The 14,441-nt window shown below is 30.1% G+C and overlaps 2 protein-coding genes across 2 annotated transcripts in view; both read left to right on the top strand.

Annotated features, from left to right (window-relative positions):
• LOC129234375 (sodium/bile acid cotransporter 7-like) overlaps positions 1–13,812 on the top strand; it is a 64,297-nt gene extending 50,485 nt beyond the window's left edge. The window contains exons 11-13 of the mRNA XM_054868368.1: positions 740–946; positions 9,002–9,200; positions 13,578–13,812. The gene's annotated coding sequence lies outside the window, so the exon portion shown is untranslated. The remainder of the gene's footprint in view (positions 1–739; positions 947–9,001; positions 9,201–13,577) is intronic.
• Positions 816–14,441, top strand: part of LOC129234373 (uncharacterized) — a 68,145-nt gene continuing 54,519 nt past the window's right edge. The window contains exons 1-2 of the mRNA XM_054868367.1: positions 816–946; positions 9,002–9,200. Of these exons, the coding sequence (XP_054724342.1) occupies positions 816–946; positions 9,002–9,200 (330 nt within the window). The remainder of the gene's footprint in view (positions 947–9,001; positions 9,201–14,441) is intronic.

Raw genomic sequence — 14,441 nt, 5'->3', positions numbered from 1 at the left:
TGCAGCCTTTAAGTTTAATAATGTAATGAAGACAGATGCAATTGGAAATCGTTTTGCTGTCAGAGAGTTTGACATTGACGAGAGATGCGTTTCCAGTTGGAAATCAGATAAATTAACCATCCAAGGTGATGGGATGAGCAATCGAGGGATGCTGAAGGCCAAAAAGTGCAAAATAGGGATTTTTAAAAATATTTTATCATTAATTAAAAATAATATTGAGAAATAAAAAAAATCTAGCTTCTTTGCTTTTGATTGTGCTTATTAAGTTCTTTAAATATTGGGTGCTTGCTTAAGGAATGTGCGGCGCTTATTCCCAAAAATGTGGTATACATATATGCATTTTTCTTCTCTATTTTACATTTCAGGGTTGTTACAAGTAATGGTTAATATGAACAAATTCGTGTATTTTTTACATTTTGTATCAATAGAGTTCAATACATCAAAATCTCGGATATTTTCGAAAATATGATATTTTGGAACCCTGTTTTGATTATTGCGTCATCCTCCAAAAAAGCTTAAACATTCATATGAAATAAAATTTAACATGCCTGATCTGCATTTGCAGTTTTTCTCTTAATTAGTAAATGCATTTCTTTACTAACGATTAAATATATTGTAAAATTAATATTTTAAATTAAGAATAGTATTTTTGTTTTTAATAATTACTTTTTCCCGAGATTTTTACTACGAACTTTAAATTCAGTATGTCATATTCTTTATTATTATTTTTTTTTTTTAGATTCCGTTCATTCAAAGAAAAATATTCTAAAATTTTTGAAGAAAATCCGGAATATTTAAAAGATTTATATGATCAGATGTGCTCTCAGCTTCGCTCTGGAATTAAAAGAGATGTTGCCGAGTTGGAGGAAAAGATGAACATCTGTCCATCATTATCTGCTCTTGACAAGGAAATTGAGAAACATAAAAAGAAAAATGTGCTTCAATGGTAAGTCACTTCCAATATTAGTTTCTATTTCCATACAGAATTAATATGTTTCATGTGTGAAATTTCTGTTTTCTAAATTTTCTCAGTTATTATACTAAAGAAAAATAAGATATTTTAATAACTTCATTGACATTTTTATTGTTTGCAAAAAAAAAAAAAACATCGTCAGAAAGTCACACACCTAACGGTAGAATGGTTGAGTACAATTGTTTCTCAAACCATGAACTGTTTCATTTGTTATAATAAAATTTCTGTTAATTTCAAGTAAATAAATGCTTTTGTGCAATATTTGTGACTCTTCAGTTGTAATATTCACAATGGGTGACATAAGTAACTTTCTGTCAACACACCTAATGCCCCAATTTTTTAACGTTAAAAAAAATTTACCACGTAAAAATTTTCAAAAAATCCCTTAACACTCCTTTGATAATGTATCTCTCTATAAAAAAAATATTGATTTTACTCACCTATACTTCACATAATTAAACATATATTATACACAGTTTCAAATAGAGACGTACCGAGTAGCACTTTGGCCGAGTACCGAGAACTCAGCCTTTTACTACTCGGCCGAGTACCGAGTAACTCGGCCTTTCACTACTCGGCCGAGTTTCCCAGTACCAATTATGTTGAAAAAAAGGACCACCGACACACACCGATGAATTTTGAACTTATTGAAATAGTAGTATAGACCTCCTTGTCCATGTCCATATAAAAGTTTTTAAACTAAATTCCTGTTGAAATTTAACTACAAAATTTTGCAAAAATAATATTTTTTAAATTAAAAATGAATAAATAAAAGGTATGACTTATCAAGTTGGAATTAAAACAAATTATACAAATTAATTCATTATAGGTCTAGTTCGCTAAACATAAATAATTTTTAAAAGCAAAAAAACAAATGTGCAGGAACACTGCAGACACGTTTTTCTGTGTTACAAGGATCGTCTTTTCAGTGCATAACATGTGAACTAAAGAATGTAAAGGCATACGACAAAAAATTCGACTTTTGCCGGATGCCTTTAAATCAACGAGCTCACGTTTTGTGCATTGAAAAAGAAATTCCTCGTAACGCCAAAACACGTGTCTGCAGTGATCCTGCACTGTGCTTCAAACGTTATTTTATTTCCTTTTATTTTTAAAGCTAAGGTATTTTTATATATCTTATAACTAATTTTAGTTTGTAGCAAAAATTCCATATTTGCACAATTTTTTACAAAAAAGTTTTATTAACTTTCGAGACATTCGAACCAAGATTTATTCCATCGAAAGTATTTCAAACTTCATTATTCTCAAAATTTAAATTTGAATTGTAAATGGTTGCAGAAAATTATATATGCTTGAGCTTTTTTGTAAATTTTAATATATTCAATTTTTTGCAACTACTCGGTATTGGCCGAGTACCGAGTACTCGGCATATTGGCCGAGTAGGCCGAGTATCGAGTAGTTACCGAGTACTCGGTACTTCTCTAGTTTCAAATATCCAGCTTCAGGGTTGTTTGGTCAGGCCTCGTGAGTGACCCATAATTGCCCCGATCTGGGGTAATTCTTGATCACTTTGCATAAAAACAATAATAACTCAATTTTAAGAAAAACTGCTTGTTTGGATAAGTTCTAGGTTATGTAAGCTTCTTTCATGCAAAATTAAGTCATTTTATCTTTCATTGTTAGGAAAATATAAAGATGTTGTTGTTTTTTAACCCATATTTCCCCCCTGTCACCCTACCTTGATCGAGTGTATGGTAAACTTGTTGGGGAATACAATCAACTCAATGAGAAAATACCTTTTTATAGAAAAGATGGCAGTGTCAGTGGCGCATGTGTTTTTTACTGGTATGAAAGGGGAATACAACACTTCCAAAGCAATGCCAAAAGATTGCTCATAAAAACTTCCCCTCCCCTCCTTTAAGCATCAGTACCCGCAGAACAATTGACAAGAGAGCGGCATGGACAATAGGGCTGTAATGTCATGTCCTAGGGCCCAGAATCAGGCGAAGAATTCTGATGGTAATTGGATTCCACACTTTCTGTCTCGTTTTGCAACTAGACACATGACCAACCCAAGGCGACAATTACGATACAATAAACGTAGGAGAATAAAAAGATCACCAACGTTCGCAAACTTTTCAAATTCTCAAACTACTAAAAACAAATTACGTTTGCAAAGCACTTTTGTACAAGTTTGTCCCTAATGAAAAACGTGTTTTAGACATTCGAACCAAAATGCTGCCGGTAAAATTTGCCGCCACAAACAGGAGTCCAGTTTGTCCAGCGCTAGAGTGGCCCCTGCATGAAGTTTTGATTTCAATATGCTTTTTAGACTATTTTGAAATGCAAAATAATGATAATTAAAAATTATAAAAGAGAAACTTGGATTTTTTTCCATGTAATTTTAGAAAAACTTAGTTGGTCTGCCTTGTATATTTATGTACCTAATAGAAAAGCTGCATAGATTTAAAAAAAGAAATCAACAAAATAAAAACTATTTAGCAAACTTTCATTACCTTAACAATTATAGGTTTCTAAATTTTTCAAATCTGTAATTTATCTCTAAAGCTTTGCTAGTTACTTTGTATCAATTAAATTTTATTCTTTGCAATAATATGTAAAATTTATGAAAACATTTGGGGGAAAACAATGAAAAAAAAAAACTTTTGAAAAAAAAAAAAAACACATGTTTTTTTTAAAAACCACTTGATTTTAATCACGGTTTAAACCAACGTGGTTTAAACCAAACAAACCTGGTTATAAAGGTATTCTACTGTATTCATTAATTTTTTTCCCGTGTTTTACATTTCAAAATAGCTAAAAAAGCATATTTCAGCCAGAACTTAATTTTACGACCTAATTTGCTCAATTACTTAAGACCGGGGTTCCCAAACTGGGTGCCCCGGCACCTTCGGGTGATGAAAGAAGAAGGGAGGGATGCCGCCATGTCTTTCTAGTGTCAATATACAATCGAATCTCTACTGTACTCAAATATTCCTTTACCCCAAAGTTATCATCGGCACTTAGAGTAGGCATAAAATGGCTTAAAACCCTTACTCATTTTGGCATCCACAATAGACAATGTAGTCAGAGCAAGAGAAAAAAGATGCTTAAAATTTTTAAAACAGAAAATATCTGTGTAACTCTGTGCTCTAATAACAAAATTTAATGCCAAATTTTTCCCTTTCAAGGAGCTTTTTTAATCCCAATTTAATAAAAGAAGACCCCTGTATGAATGGTAAAATAAATAAACATTAAATTTTAATACAAAACCTTTATTTATATAAATTGTATTTCTAAACAAATTAAACCAAGATAACTAATGTCTGCAATGAAAAACATACATTGCACTGATACATTAGGTAAATTATTAACATAATCTTTAACTTTTTAAAAATCTTTAAAAAAAATGTATATTAGTCTTTTGTTTTTTAAAATTGTGTAATGTAGGGGAGACCGGGGATAGTTGGTGAACTTTTTAAACTTTATTTTTTAAAGGTTGTAAATAAAGTAGAAATTTTTTTCTTTTATTGCATGGATGTTCTGTATGGTATCAGCAATAAAGTCGTATTTTTGTTTTGACAGTACTACTATGCTCTCTATTTTTTACATAATTTTTTGTGAATCTACGCAGAGTTCGCACACTTGCCGCGTCACAGGGCCGTAAGGGGTGAGTTAGCAAACTGAGAAAAACTCATAATAGACACAGCAAATTTCACATAAAGCCTCAATGATGCTTTAAATAAGCAAGTTAAACTTACTAATGAATGAAAAAAAGTGAAATTAGTATTGTAATTGCTTTAAAATTAGATATGTTACACCATAAAAAAGGTTTAATTGATTTTAGAAGTAAATGTTAAAAAATGCGAACATTATTTAAAATAAACTACAGTCAAACCTTGATATCTCGAACCTTATCTCGAAACCCTCGATGTCACGAAAATTTTTTTTTCCCCTGCATTTTCTATAAAAACCCCAATGAATTTTCCATAGTTATCTCGAAATTTATTTTTCGAAACCCTTGATATGTCCAAATTTTTGCACAAAAGCAAGTTTCAGTTGATGTTTTACTTAGGCAATTTTTGTAGTAAAAACAGTTCCAGGGACCAGTTTTCATCTCTCTTCTTGGAAACTTTGATTAGGGGATTGAAGCAAGATAATAGGGAAGCGTTGGTATGAAAGGGGTGCTGTGTTTTCCCCAGAGTTTAGAATCTTTGTGCATTTCTCTCGAACATGTTATCCACTTTGAGGAAAGGGAGTTGATTTTTCGCCAGTCAGATTTCAAGTGAAAACGGAAAATACGTTCCTCATTTTCATCATTCTGCTTTTTTAACTCTTTCAAAATGGCTACTGAAAACTTTTTTGAATGTGGGGAGCTACTAGTTGAAGATAAGGATTTAAAAAATTTTTAGGTGAAAAACCAAGTTGAAGTTGTTGTTCATTTCAAAATCTCTTCCTGTGCACTTTCGACAATTATAAAATTTCAAATCTAGTAAAATATTGAAGACTACTTTATTGATCGTAATTCAAAAAGGTCTTATATTACATATAGGAATGCATATAGCGTAGGTGTATGTAATTGTAAGAATTTCTAGTGTAATTTTTTCAAAACCTTGATAACTCAAAAACTTGATATCTCGAATTTTTTTCCTGTCCCGAGAGATTTGAGATATCGAGGTTGTACTGTATTTTATTTGCCTCCATTTTTCTTTTTTATGTTTCTTTTGGTTTTATATTCCTTTTTTTTTTTGGATTCAGAGATTTTTTGTATGTTATGGGGACTTTTTGTGATGATTTGCGTTTTTCTGCTTAGATTATTTTTTTAAGAGCCTTTTTGACCAAAGTATTAAAGAGTATTGCTGTGCAGACCTCTTTCGTTTCCATCCTTTTTCAAACTGATCCTCTCCAGCTTTAGGATAAGGTTGTATATGATCTGGAGTAATGCTAAGAGAAGTATGTGGGTTTAGCTGAGACATAGCGCTATCTTCTCTTATAAAAATGGTCTTTGGAATTCTATAAAAAAATCTTTAGAAATACCTATATAGTCTTATAGAATTATGGCCCAATTTTCTATAAGCCGTTTTCTATAGAATTCTATAGTGGAAAACTCTATAGGTTTCTATAAAATTATTTCTATAGAATTCTATAAAACTTCTCATTGAATTCTATAAGTTATTTTTATAGAATCCTATAGAAATGCCCTATAGAAAATTGGGCCATAATTCTATAAAACTCTATACAGGTATTTCTTATAGAACATCTATAGATTTTCTTAATAGAACTTCTATAGATATTTTTATATAGCCTCTATAGATCTTCCTATACAGCCTCTAGATCTTATTAATAGCCTCATAAAACACAATGACGATGCTTTATATAATCAATATATGTTTGACAAAACCAAATTATGCTTAAAAATATTAGTGCAGTAATTTATTCCAGCGATTACACATTATTGTTAGAGACACTGCGTTAAAACTGGACAATGGTACCATTTTGGAGTGATAATTAAATATTAAAACCCCTATCAGTACAAAAATGTTAACGTGTCCAAACTTTCGGTTATTGTTACTTACATATGGATTAGTAATGCAAAAATCACTAGTAAATTAATGTCATTACTCAGTCATGAGCTTTATTTAGTAAAATCAGATACTATTTCTGATGCATAATGAAGTTCATTCTGGATTTAAAACTCAAGTTTTGTTTTATAACTACTTTTCATACTTTTTTTCATTCCCAATTGGTTTAATACAATCAAATGTAACGAAACAACACAAAAATAATACAAACTTTCTAACGAATTTGCCAATGTTCGACCATTTTCAGCGCAATGCTTTGTGTCGATCGCACGTGGCACGTGAAAAACGGACGATTCTATTTGGGGTAGAAAAGGGAAAACAGACTGACGCATGCACAAAAAAATTGAGGGAAATATTGCCGGCAAGGTCACACGACAAAATACGGAGATTGCATCTTGGAATTTCAATTGTTTTATTTACTAAACAATGTATAAACAATGTCAATATATTCATCTTGGGTGGCAGAATTGAAGTCCATGGTCATTGAAAGGTCAGATTTAGTCCTTTGGTACAGTTGCCAAGGTGTCGTAATTTGGTTTTGTATGGCATTTGAAGACTTGCCCTTGCTGCTTCTCTTTTGAGTGTACCATCCACACTATCACATGGACCTTTACCATGAGCAATGGCAGAAAAATGCCACTCAGCCTTAATACCAAAATCTCTTTCATGGCACCATAGATTTAAAAAGTTCTTTTTATTTTTGTGCTGTACAGCTGATCTATCGAAGAAATAAAATAAATTGTCCAACCCATTCTCCAATTTTGATTAAAAAAAAAATATATTAGTTTTTCTTAAAACAGGTGAACAGCTACCTTGCTGTGCTCAAGACATTCCGAGATTATTTTGGAGCTATGGTGTTGATTTGGTTTTCATTTTTGAAGTATTCAACAAAAGGATGAATTATGGCTTGATTTGTGTTCCGGTGATAAGACTGTTCTTCATCTTGCAAAACAAAGCTATAGTTTTTGGAAAAGTCTCAAACTTCTGCCACCTCAAACAAACCCAAGGGGTCCTGGAATCAACCATTGGATGGATCAAACCTTCTCATTCACAATAGCCCCCCCCCCCTGCCTGATTAATTTTGTAGGGATGTTCCCCCTAAGAGTAGAGGGTGCATCCCTCTAAATATTGCTAAGATCCCCCTCCTCCGAAAAGCTAGAGTGCTCTCCTAAAAAGAAAAAAATACCCCTTAACCCCACCCTCGGTTTCAGTGACGCACTCCTGCGCTATGATCTCCCTCCCCCCTAGGTGGGTGCCCCTGCATTTTGTTAGCAAAGAGGGTGAAATGCGTGTAGCTAACTGTTTGAGTTCCTTTTTTCTTTCTTTCCTTTTTTAAAACTTTCTTTTTTTCCCCCAATAAAATGAGGTTTAGATTATTAATATTTTTATTAATTATTTATTTCTCAAGAACAAATCGGACTAAGAAAAAATTTCATTTCTAGAAAAATTTTTGCATGAAATAATGAACATGTATGAAGCAGATTTAATTACAATATTTTAACACTGAATTATTTCAACTTTATTTTGTAGATAAAAAATTAACTATTCAGCACAATAGCCCACATTTTCTCAGATATGTAAACCTTGTCCTCACTGTATCAACTGATTCCATTAAGATCCCATCCCCCCTTGGTGAGATGCAAGAGGATAACACATTATAAGGGAGGAGTATTATTATTTTTTTTTCAGAATTTTTAACCTATTACTAATACTAAAATACAATGTTTTTCTTTTTTGTACTTTAATTTTCAAAACAAATTTGGAATTTGTTCATTTTGAAAAAGCTCAGTCATGTTAACCATTTCAGCTTGCCCCACATTCCCCTACTTTTTATAGAAAAAAAGCCCAGCTGTTCATTTTTTGTACTTAAAATTAGATGAACTTATTTGAAGTACATTTTTAAAGTTTATGAAATCTAAAGTAGTGGAAGACAAAGTCTATTTCTATAATAATATGTTTATTTGTGTACTTATTATAAAGTCAAATTCATTGAAAGATTTTACTTTAAATTGCCTGTTTAGACTAACTTAGTTTCAAACCGTAAGATAAAATATTTCTACTTCATAATGTGTCACTTTGTTGAAGAAGAAAAGATTGTATGCATTATGTTGTAGTTTTCAAGATTGAATTTGAAATGTTTGATCACCTACAAAAATCAACCTTATAAATAACATTTAAGTTATCAAAACTTGATATTTATTGTCCTAAAAATGTCCTAAAATTTTACCAAAATTATGTTCTAAAATTTTTGAAATCACCACTCCGAGCCCTGAAAATGGAAATATGTATGCGAAAACTATAGTTCTTTTTCAATTGTGAATCTTTTTTAAAAGTTAAAACCGTGCCAAAAAGAATCTTTATTTTAACAAAACGGATTGTAAGGAAATAAAAATGAAATTTTAATGTGTTTACTCCATGTTATCTCTGAACACCTTTCTGCCAAGTTTGTATGTGTAGCAATCACATGTTCTTTTGCATTTTGTAGGAGGCCTTCTGGGGACCCAGAGAAAGACTTTAAGGCACATGCATTTATGTTGAAGAACAATTACCGGGCTGAACTTGAGGCAAAATTACAAAAGTTACAGTTAGAAAATGATGAACTCAGAAATGTTATGGCCATGGAGCATTCGGAAATAATGCGCATTAAAAAAGAAAACGACGAAAATCAACGAACATTTTCCGAGGTATGAAATGATTTTCTACATTTAAATAAATGTCAAGCCCAGGGTTCGCTGATGTATATCACGATATATAGCTGATATTTTCAATATTTACTTTTTGAACTATGCAATGTAAAGTTATGTGTATTAATCATACTAACGTTATTAATTCATTATTAAAAATACACAAAAAGTAACATACTAATTTTGTATGCTGTATTAATATATATATGTTATAATGACATTAAGGGAAAATCTAAAACTCTTTTTTAGTTTTATGGGGCAGAATGAAATTATTTCTAAGATTACAACTTTGATGTAGATTTAAAATGTCGAGTTAAAAATTAAAAGTTTGTAACCAGTATTAGTATGCTATATTTTATTTTTAAAACATTAAATTATCACATTTTATAAATGATTGTAAATATCATATATAATACTATTTTCAATCATACATTTTAACATAAAATGTACATTTATGTGTAAATAATGAGAGAAACATTGATTTTAAGTCTGTTAATAGCAGTAGTATAAAAAAATAAACTACACTTATTAGAAGGTTCCAGTTACTACTTAGAGATTTAAGTTGGTACTTATTAAAAATAAAGGATAAATATCAAAATAGTCAGGGTTGTTTGGTTTAAACCACGTTAACCATGGTTTGAACCAATTGTTTTTTTTAATTTTACCCAACCATTTTAAAAAAACCATGTGGGTTTTTTTAAAAATATTTAAAAAAAATAAAAAAAAAATAAATAAAAATTCCATTTTACAGGTTTACATTGATTTTCCCACATATATTGAAAAATGTAAAATTACATTTATGCTAAGTTCCTAGCTAAGTTGCAGAGATAAATACTAAAATTGCAAAGTTGCTTCTTCAAAATGTATTACAAGCTTTAATCGAAAAAAAATATTAATATATTTTTTATTTCATATGTGTGCCATAAAGCAGATTTCAGTCAACTTCCATCATTATGCTTAATTTGCATGATTAGTTCAGATTTACTAAGGATTGAATCTTTTATTGTAGATGCAATCCATTATATTGCTCACTCCTGTTCGGTGTGACATTTTTGCCTATTTATTTGCACTTTCCTGGAATTTTAACTTTGACTTGTAAGGTAATCAACAGTCTAACTTAATTGTTTGCACCTAAAAATTAAGATTTGTTCTGCAGGTGAACACAAATAATATTTTTTGAATCTAATTTTAAAAAAAAGTTTATACTTCGTATTATGATACATAATAGTTCCTTATATTATAATGTAGGAAGATTAAAAGACAAATTTTTAAATTCCCAGAACAAAATGCAAATGTATATAAAAATTGATTGAGAAATATATAAATCTTCACATATAAACTACACTCTCCATTGGTGTTTTTTTTTTTTTTTTTTTGGATTCTGTATGCTCAAAAGATTTTGATTGGCTATACACCTATACTGCTTTATGACTATTGGGTGCAGATAATTCTTAGTTTTTTTCCCCCTTTTGTTCATCGGAATTGGGATTTTGGTATTTGCTTTGCCTTAGCTAACCTGTGCAGTTTACAAAAGTTACTTACTCATATTGTTTTAAAAAGAATGTCTAATTCTGGTAGAAAAAATGACCTAATCTGGCTTTCATTTGATGAAATCAAAAATGAAGCCAGTATTTCGTATCATAAAGGGTCTATATATACATGCATACTAATATGTTAATCAAGTCAAACATTTCAATCAATATTTCCCCGCAGAAAGCTATTTTAATTATTTAATTTAGTTACAAGATTTTGTTCTAATCTCTTTAATTAATCAAGAAATAAGGTTTAATGTGACTATTGAATAACTGTTAATTACATGAAATCTTAATTACCTTCCGAAAATTAATTGTTTTCCTTGCAAATAGTATTTAAACCAAAAAAAAAAACCTGGTTTAAACCAAAAAAACCTGGTTTAAACCAAAAAACCTGGTTTAAACCAAAAAACTGGTTTTTTGGTTTTTTTTGAAAAAAATCAGTTTTTCTTACCAACTCTGAAAATATTGTTCACTTTTGTTCACCCTGTTCACTTTTTTCGAAAATATCATGATATTTTCAAATCCTGGTCAAAGGAAATGTTTCAATTTCGAGCTGTTCTTGACTTTTTCGCTTGAAACTCTCGCAGGTGAAAAAATTGAACAGGGATATAATGAATATTGGGTCATTAATTCAGTACTAAACCTATTCGGCTCTGCTACCAAATATTTAGTAGGCCGAATATTCAAACAAATGCGTTCAACCTTTTAGTGGAGTATTTTTAAAATAAAAGCCTTTTTAAATTTTGAGTTTAAAATTATCAAGAACAAATAATGCAACATTAGATTCAACTGTTTATTATTTGAAAAGTTCGCCTCACTAATTGTTTAACTTATATCATTTAGACCTAGTTGAGCACATTTAGGTCATTCTTCAGAATGTGTTACTTTTGAACAAAAATATTTTTCCAAATCAAAACCTTTTGTTTTCCTTTTTTTCATTCTTACATGAAACTGGAACTTACTAAAAGTGGCCATTAACATTGGGCCAACTAAATTTCAATTATTTTAGTCATAAATAAAAATGAGCTTCTTCAGGGGAAAAAAAAAACTTTGTGTTTGAAAATAAAGGCCTATTTAATATCAATTAAGTAATTGTGTTAATTGTTTAAACAATGAGCTATTTTGCAGCTTAAAAGAAGTAGTATAGATTAGTATATTTCTAAATCAGTAAATTTGGGCTTAGAAAAGCATGGTGGCGATAGATCAGGGAAAAGTCAGGAAACTTTATCACTCGTTGAAAAATCCGGGAAATATCAGGGAATTTTGAAAAAATAACAAACATTCAGGGAAAATTGATCAAATGATGAAAAAAAAATTTTCCCTTGCAAAATGAAATACTTTGATTCCCAACGAATTTTCCGCCAATTTCTTGTTTAAATTCAGATCACTTTTATTTAAATTTTTTAATTTTCTCATGATTAGATATGTCTTCAAGGTGCTTTTAAAATTTTCTTAGAATTCTTATGTTAACTGGTTCCTGGAAGCAAAGTATTTGTTTTAGATTTTCTACAATATTTCTTTGTCTATAATTTAATATACTGTTTTTACCAAAAAAAAAGAGGGCATCTTTACAAAATACATTTTTAATTAACAGCTTAAACCGTTTTAAACACTGCATTTTATTTAATATGCAATGCTTTTCAGGTAGGGCAAATAAAGGAAACTATTATCATTGGTATTATAAATCAGGGAAATTTGGTGAACTTAATCAGGGAAAAGTCAGGGAACTTTTGGCAATTTTGCCAGTTATCAAATCATATATTAAGAAATTCGCTATCCATGTTTGTAAAATTGCAGATAAACATAAACCAAATTAGCCATTTACTATATTAATTGTTTTTGCTTTTGGAATTATTCATTTTAAATTAATAATTATACTTACTGTCTGACCAGGAATTGTATCGAAAGGCAAAGATCTGTTTTACAGGCGGAAATGGACATACATATCTATTAGTTTTCAGGAATGTTGGCTGTTGCAGATTTATTAATAGCCTCTAAATTAAGCAGTCTCATTCAAATGAGCAGAACACGTGCATCATATTTTTACTTTTCCCCCTCATTCAGATAGACTCATCTTAACTGGATGTTTGCTAATTCCATATAATGCATGGTTTGACAGTAATGTAGATGTGCATGAACATTTCCCAAAATAGATTAAATTTCTGTTTAATATTGGCATAAGATTCAAATATTACAGTTTTAAATTTTTGATCAATTTCGGTTTGAATTTCAACTGAATATTCTGTATTCAGTATTCGGCAAAATATGGTATTTGGTGCATCTCTATATAGAAGAAGGCTAATTGATGGCCACAACATACTTCTGGTTTAGTGATAGCAAAAAGCAAAATTTTCTTGCTTATTCGTTTAAGTCTTTTGTTTGTTAGTTTTGATTGTATTAAATATATTACACAGATTTTTTTTTTTCTGAAAAAGTATGATTTAGTTTTTTATTTAATGCTAGTATTCTCTTATCTAATGCTATAACTAAAAATACAATAAACGTTTGTAAAAAAAATGTTATTCCTAGTTTGTTATGTAGTTAAATATGTATTGTGATTAATCTTATGCTTGCAAAACCTCTTTTCTCCTGGCACACTATTTTTGAAGTGGCGATGCTGCTACTAAATTGGGTTTTAAAACTCGTTTGTATTTTTTGCTATGAATGTTTTGTATTTGCTTCAAATTGTGTAATAATCCTTTAAAGGTTCTCGTACAAAACCATGAGTTCACTTGACATAAAATTGGGCATTTTAATACAAAACTGAATGTGTCGAATGCATTGTTTTTTTTTTTTTTTTAAATAAATGATATTTAATGATAATAAATGATATCTTTTTTAGCTAGTGGATAACAGTGAGCTTAGTGAAGAGTTTTCAGAACTTGAAATGGATCTGGAGAAACTCAAAAATGAAAAGTGCGAAAAGGATTAATGACCTTCTGTGAAGTTTCAAGCTTTTTTGTTTCAAATGTTTCATTTTATTAATTATAACTGTTTCATAAAGTATTTATTCATTGTTTTATGTATTTTTCTTTTTATTGTGTATAATTCTGTTTGCTAGCATTACTAATGTACTGTATAAAATTGGCAGATATATATTTTTGTAGAATTGATTTATGAATTTGATTTTTATTTCACCATAACATTTTTTTGGTTAAAAAACATTTCTTGGTCCTCAACAGTTTTATTTCTAAACCTCAAAAATTTTACAATAAAAACTCTTTGTGTGTGTGGGGGGGGGGGACCTGAAATATTTTCATAGACTAAGAACACTGTAGAAATGAGAGTAAGTTTGTTCCAGAAAAGCTAGCACTCAGGTTGCAAGATTGCCACTGCCTTCAGTCAGAAAAAGAGACTTTTAGGAAAAACATTATGGAACAATCTAGATTAAGGTTATTTACATATATTTACATGTTTGGGAATTTTCTTCTAACTTTGAGAAAGCAAGAAAAGTAAAAGAGGAATGAATCCAACTGAGCTCTTGCTTACGGTGCGACTTATTATGTAAAGATACTCAAATGTATCCATTCTCCAAGCTATCCTTTGCAGAGTGCGATATTTCATTGCCTAGTTGTGTAGTGCAGAAAAAAAATTCCTACTTGAATAAACAACTTTTGTTCTTTTAGGTTTTAACATTACTGTAAATAACATGCTTATAGCAATAAAAGTATAGTTAAAAAATAAGTTTAAAATTAACCAACATTGT

The sequence above is a fragment of the Uloborus diversus genome, chromosome 1 (genome assembly GCF_026930045.1).
Source record: "Uloborus diversus isolate 005 chromosome 1, Udiv.v.3.1, whole genome shotgun sequence".
In the NCBI taxonomy this organism is placed as follows: Eukaryota; Metazoa; Arthropoda; class Arachnida; order Araneae; family Uloboridae; genus Uloborus; species Uloborus diversus.
Note: the sequence above shows the minus strand (reverse complement) of the source record. Positions and strands in the feature narration are given on the sequence as shown.